This window comes from Crinia signifera, chromosome 3 (genome assembly GCF_055691185.1).
Source record: "Crinia signifera chromosome 3, ASM5569118v1, whole genome shotgun sequence".
NCBI lineage: Eukaryota > Metazoa > Chordata > Amphibia > Anura > Myobatrachidae > Crinia > Crinia signifera.
Window position 1 is genome coordinate 260,035,201 of NC_139219.1, and position 6,959 is coordinate 260,042,159.

General features: G+C 48.1%; 1 protein-coding gene across 1 annotated transcript; it reads left to right on the forward strand.

Annotated features, from left to right (window-relative positions):
• The first annotated feature begins 3,791 nt into the window (after positions 1-3,791).
• LOC146062993 (uncharacterized) lies at positions 3,792-6,098 on the forward strand. Its single transcript, XM_083174999.1, has 2 exons — positions 3,792-4,597; positions 5,520-6,098. The coding sequence occupies exons 1-2, from the start codon at positions 4,136-4,138 to the stop codon at positions 6,096-6,098; spliced, it is 1,041 nt and encodes a 346-aa protein (XP_083031125.1). The 5' UTR covers positions 3,792-4,135.
• The last annotated feature ends 861 nt before the right edge of the window (positions 6,099-6,959 follow it).

Consider the following 6,959-nt stretch of genomic DNA (forward strand, 5'->3'; position numbering starts at 1 on the left):
TAAAATTGCTGGGTTAATCTTACCTACAGGAAGTCCACATCAAAACCATACACAGAGACTATATGTCCCCCTCAACCCAAGCCCACTTCGAATCCTCAATTGAGGCTCATTGTTCCAGGTGCAGGAGATCTTGGGCTGACCTCTTTCATTGCCTCCGTTAATGCCCCAAGATTCGTCGATTCTGGAGTAAAGTATACCTATTTGTTAACTCACATTTTTTTAAATAGTCTCCTATTGCTAGCTTATGCCTTATTTATACTGAATGGGAAGGGGATACTCTAGTTCTACCTTTATTTCCTATGCTCTCCATGTTATTCACAGTACCTAAAAAACTGATCCTCATACATTGGACAGTCAAGACGGCCCCATCTCTCACGCAACTACATGTCATGATGTTACAACAATTATATTTTGACAAAAATACTCTTTTGTCCTTGTCGACTTGCTCCTCTGCTAGGTTCCACAAAAAATGGGACCCCTACATTTCCACGGTAGAGGCTATTGACAGAGACAAAATCTTGAACTCCTCTAACTTTGCCATTTGGAATACAATAGCCCCACCAATCCCGACTATGCCCTCTGCATGAGTAACTGTGCAACTGGACATTTCTAAACACAACTAGCTCACCCCATTAGCTGACCCCCAGACATAGGACCATGCCTTAAATCACATAGGTCAGAAAACCTTTCTCTTCCTCAACTGCATGCAGGTCCATTTCAAACCAAATGATGTCTCATGCCCCCCCCCCACACACACACACATCTTGTACCACAAGACTACGTAGGTGAAAGAAGAAAAAATATGGAGTGGCGCTGTGCTGAATAATTAGACATTTTTATTTTAAATATAACAATATTGTGGCCAACAATAGACAAACAAGACTTACAACATATATATAGTTGGTACAGATGGGTCTTGTCCCATCTTTGCAGGGGATGGCGCTGGCGTCGCCAGCCGCCATCCCCCGCCAGCGCCATGGCGACGGTGAGAAGCGGACGCGCGCGCACGAGAGGCGCGCGCGTCCCCTTCCGACGGCGCTTCGATGCGTTCCCCCGGGTCCCCGCCGGCTTGCCGGCGGTAACCCGGGGTCCCCGCCGCCTGCCCGCACCCCCCACTAACCCCCCTAGCCCTGTCCGTCTCCCTGAGGCGGAGACGGACAGGGTTTCCGTCGCGCTAGCGACGGAGACTGAGACGCGCGTGCGCGTGAGACGCACGCGCGTCTCAGTCTCCTCGCTGGCGAGGCTGCTGGCGGGTCGCCAGCGCGTACGTTCTGGCGACCCGCCAGCAAGGATGGCAAAAGACCCATCTGTAAGTCCATTCCCATCCCTCAGAACTGGTTAGTACTTAGTTGCATGCATATTAAGACTTTGTAACTTTGTAGCCAGTGTAGTAAAGATACTCAGTCCTTCACTTGCTGTGCACATACAAGATTTAAAGTATACTTATAATTCTTTGCAGCTTTGGAGCAGTGATGGGGTGTATGGGGCTGTATAAATACTGCAATGCTTCTCCGACCGATAGTGCAATCCTATTGTACGGTCATATCCGAGATTAGATCGTTGGTGGTGTCTAGTGGTAGCCAGAAACGTCCCCTCTGTCCTCAGACTACGTAGGTGTATGTAGATCCATGGGATTGATGACTTGACGAAAAGGATTATCCCATCCCCCTCCACTACACCCCCTCCCACCCTACTTATTAACTCTTCCCTTTATTATTGCCAGTTTAATAGTGTTCTATGTATAGTAGTCTACTGAGATTCGCATTGTTTTGATTCAAATGTTGTTACCGATCCTTATTTGAGTGCCGGATGAATGGGAGTCTGAGACCCCACCTTCCGGGACTAATGTTTATTATTCTATTGTTTATTCTACACTAGGTATTTATTTATTAACAGTTTCTTATATAGCGCACACATATTACGCAGCGCTTTACAGAGCATAATTAGGAGCAAAAACACATAACAAATTACAGTACAAGACAGTTTAGGACAAGTACATGGTTAATATGTATAGTTGCATCAGGGGACAGAACACTGAAGCAATCATCAGGGTGACAGAGGTTTATATATTCTAAGAAAGGCACATGAGGAGAGAGGGCCCTGCTCGTGAGAGCTTACATTCTAAAGGGGAGGGTTAGACAGACAGGGGTGACACAGACGGGAAAGAAGTGGTTTTATGCTGGAGGGTGGGAAGAGGTCAGCTTAGTCTTTGATATTTTAAGTCTAAAAAAGCGCTGGGTCATCCAGGAGTATATAGCAGAGAGACAGTAGGAGATATGAGTGAGGATGGAAGGAGAGAGATCAGGAAAGGAGCGGTAGATTTTAGTATTATCAGTATAGAGGTGGTAGTGGAAGTTAAGTGAGCAAATAAGCTCACCCAGAGAGGACATATAGAGAAGAAGAGGACCAATAATAAAATGATGGGGGACACCTACTATCAATGGAAGAGCAGAAGTGGTGAAGTCATTAGAGGTACAGCTGGGCATTTTCAAAACAGACAGTGCAAATACAAGCATTAACAGTGATATTCAAAGTTTTAGCAGTTGCAGAAATGGTGATAAACTGGATGATCAGTCAGATAGCCAGGAGTAGTATGTTGTGAGTATGAAGTGAGCTCACTCAAAGCAGTCCCTTGGTTTTTTTAGTTGCTGTCGTTTCTGTTTTTCTGAATCACTTTGATATCAAGATGTTAAGTTGGTTGGCAGTTTCTGTCCAGTTTAAGACCAGAATAAGTCCAATCTTTAATCTATGTAACTTTTTTCTCCCTACTTAAAAATCTTCCTACTTTAAAAGCTGACAAAATATCAATAGTCAGCCAGGCTTTGTCAGCCTAGTATTCTCACTAAATACTAAAAGCTGTTTCTAAGTTAATTGATTAAGACCCCACCCAGCCAGAGCCCCTCTCCCACTAGCAATAAAACTAAGGCCTGGTACACACCAGAACGATTAGGGCACGATTAGGGCAAATTTCGACGGTTGTAACGACGGTTGTGCCTGAATTGGTGCACAATCGTTTGTATTTTACTCACGATCCTGGTCGTTTGCGATTGGATGCGCGCTCCCGGCACGTCGTATGTCGCATTGGAGATTTTGCCTCCTGCAGCAGAATCAGCCGATCCGACCGCTGATTGTGTGCTGATTTTATGCACATCGTTAGCACATTGTGTGCGCTTACGTCGTCGCGACCATCCATCCGATCCGGGTTGTTTACGCCAGAGATCCAGGACACTCCCACCGCAGCCATATTGGAGCCTCGTGGATGCAGCAGAGATCACACGACGTCTGCTCCAGCGTGCACCGGACTGCAGGTATGTTTTTGTCAGGCCACTGCAGTCCACCCTACCCCCCCGTGTACCCGCTGACCACCAATGTGTTTTGCGATCAGGCCACTGCAGTCCACCCTACCCCCCGTGTACCCGCTGCCCACCAATGTGTTTTGCGATCAGGCCACTGCAGTCCACCCTACCCCCCCGTGTACCCGCTGCCCACCAATGTGTTTTGCTATCAGGCCACTGCAGTCCACCCTACCCCCCCGTGTACCCACTGCCCACCAATGTGTATTGCTATCAGGCCACTGCAGTCCACCCTACCCCCCCGTGTACCCGCTGCCCACCAATGTGTATTGCTATCAGGCCACTGCAGTCCACCCCACCACCCTGTGTACCCGCTGCCCACCAATGTGTATTGCGATCAGGCCACTGCAGTCCACCCTACCCCCCCGTGTACCCGCTGCCCACCAATGTGTATTGCTTTCAGGCCACTGCAGTCCACCCCCCCCCCCCCCGTGTACCCGCTGCCCACCAATGGCAAAGGCCCCAGATGCATTATGCCACCACAGCCCACTATGCTCCCCTGCGGCCTACCCACTACACAGTATGCCACCACAGGCCACCCCACCCCCCTGCGGCCTACCCACTACCCAAAGCATAATGTTACCATCCAGCTGCCCTTTTGCAGGTGATGTTCTCCCACCCCCAGGATTTTAAAAAGTTTTGTAAACAAAATATTATAATATTTATTAAAATTTGTTTAATAATTTTGAAACCAAACATGTATTCTTAATAATAATATACAGTGTATTGAAACATATTTACATATACTGTTTATATGAAGACAACTTGTTTTGTCAAAAAGTATGTACATAGGTTTTTTCAAAATCTATTCATTTTTTACAGAAATGGCCCAGGCGATTGCCAAGGAACACGAATTTATAGAGGCGTTCCTTGAGAAATATAGGGAGCTGGACTGCCTTTGGAAAACTAAATCGAAGGAGTACAGCAATAAAATTAAAAGAGCTCAAGTGCTTCAGGAGCTGGCCCAATTCAGCAAGAGCTACAATCCCGAGGCTGATGCGGACTGGGTCCGAAAAAAAATACAGAACTTGAGGACCGTGTTCCTTAAAGAACACAAGAAAATTCAATCGTCCAAAAGGTCCGGTGCAGGAACTGCAGATGTATACGAGACGTCTTTATGGTACTACAACCTGCTGACCTTCACGTTGAGCCATGAGGTGCCAAGGTCGGGACTCTACCTAATGGTGGAGAGTGAGGCAGACGATGTGTTTGTGGGCCTGGATGAAAGTTCCCAGCCGTTGTCGGTAAGTACTGGTCCAATGTGTATACACCCCTTCCTCCTTTGTTTGTTTTAGGCTCCTATAGAGCATTCCTTTGCGGTCCCATCATTTTTTAAATGTGGTCTTCCTGCCAGGGGACAGCACCAACGCCATTAAAGTACTCCTTATATTGGTCCCTGACCTGTTTGGCTCTTGCTGTCCCCCGGTACTGCTGGGCCGGCGTCTCCAGGGACACGATTGGTGCAACCTCCCTAGGCTCGTCTGGGTCCTCCTGTGGTGCTGGTCCTGCCGGCCGATGGGCCCTTTCTTTGCGCCGAAGTAGATTGTGCAGGACACAGCACGCCATGACGGCCCAGTCGATTTTATCCAGCCGCAGGTTAATGGCTGTGTGGAAAATGCGGAATCTACTAGCCATAATTCCAAATGCACTTTCCACAAGCTGCCGTGCCCTGGAGAGCCTGTAATTGAAGACCCGTTTGTCGTGGTCAAGACCACGTTTGGCATAGGGCTTCATGATGTGTTCATGAAGCCCAAATGCCTCGTCTGCCACGAAAACAAAGTTCAGCCCATGCTTCGTTTCTTTGACTGTGGGCAAGTGCAGGGTGTTGGAGGCGAGCCTCTGGTAGAACTTTGTGTCCTTCAAAGTTCCACCATCTGAAGCCCGCCCATTCCTGCCGACATCCACAAAGATGAATTCATAGTTCGCATTTACCACAGCCATCAGCACAATACTGAAGTACCCCTTGTAGTTGAAGTAGTAGGAACCACTGTGGGGTGGCTGATTGATGCGGACGTGTTTCCCATCAATGGCTCCTCCACAATTAGGGAAGTTCCACGCCTCGTCGAATTCAGCAGCGATGTTTTGCCACTCCTGCACGGTGTTGGGGAACTGGAACAAAAAAGAAAAGGAGATGTTAACTAATTGTTGTTATTTTCTTTTCAACAGACAACAAGCACAGAGAAAGAGGTTGGCCACACCTCAACCCCTACCCCAACCCCATCGCCAACCCCTGAGCCACCTGCAATTGACTCATCTGGAACAATCTGTGGAGTGCCAGAAACCCCCACCCCGCCACAACTATTCTCAAAAAAGAAAAAACGCAGGACCAAGACAGTCCCTGACCCAGACCCGGATAATGATATACTTATACGAGCAGAGCAGGTGCTGCGTAGGCCCCCTGACCAGTATGACACCTTCGGCAAATACGTGGCTGAGGGCTTGCGGAAGTTGAATCCGGAACAACAGATGGCGTTCGAACGTCTCACTAGCGAACTCCTGTTTAGGGGCCGTCTTGGCCTTCTGACAATTCAAACCAAATTAGTTGGACTTCTCCCATGGCAGGAGACGCCATCTACTAGTAGTGCCGTACCCTCACCAGCACTTGCCTCATTGCCTGAAACCACCCCACCGAGTGCGCAATCCTGTACCCAACCGGCTACACCTCCTCGCTACAGTCACCTGTATACATCATTGTTGAGTGACAGCACGGACCAAGACGAAACACCGGTTTTACAAGATTTATAAGCACATTCCATACAATTATTTCAAAGTTGGCATGGAGTAGTATGGCACACGGTGCTTGTCGTGGAGATAATGGCTATGGTGACCTGTTGCATACCGCAGAACAATGGGGCCGGGACCATTGCATCTGCGGTATGCAACAGGTAATCCTGATGGCCCTTTCATTATCTGCACTACAAGCACCGTCTGTCATACTGCTCCATACCACAAGGCAATGAGGCATTGGTTTGGTTTTATGTTAATACTTGTTAGGGCACTTTGCCTAGGTTTTATATATTATGTGTGTTTTTGCTATAGGTCCATGCATGGGGCAGTATGGCACATGGTGCATGTTGCGCAGACAAAGAAAGGACCTTCATGCTACTGTGGCGCACAGTGCAGAGCAATGGGGCCGGGACCAATGCTTCTGTACTAGGTGCCATGCATGCATGAGGGTGCTTTCATTGTCTGCGCTACATGTGCCGTCTGCCATACTGCCCCTTAACGCACGGCAATTAGGCATTTCATGTGCCGTCTGCCATACTGCCCCTTAACGCACGGCAATTAGGCATTTCTGTGGTTTTATGTTAATTCTTTTACTTGTTAGGGCACTTTGCCTAGGTTTTATATATTATGTGTGTTTTTGCTATAGGTCCATGCATGGGGCAGTATGGCACATGGTGCATGTTGCGCAGACAAAGAAAGGACCTTCATGATACTGTGGCGCACAGTGCAGAGCAATGGGGCCGGGACCAATGCTTCTGTACTATGTGCCATGCATGCATGAGGGTGCTTTCATTGTCTGCGCTACATGTGCCGTCTGCCATACCGCCCCTAACCGCATTGCAAACTTCATTAACATTTTATAGCAATATTTTAAAAAAA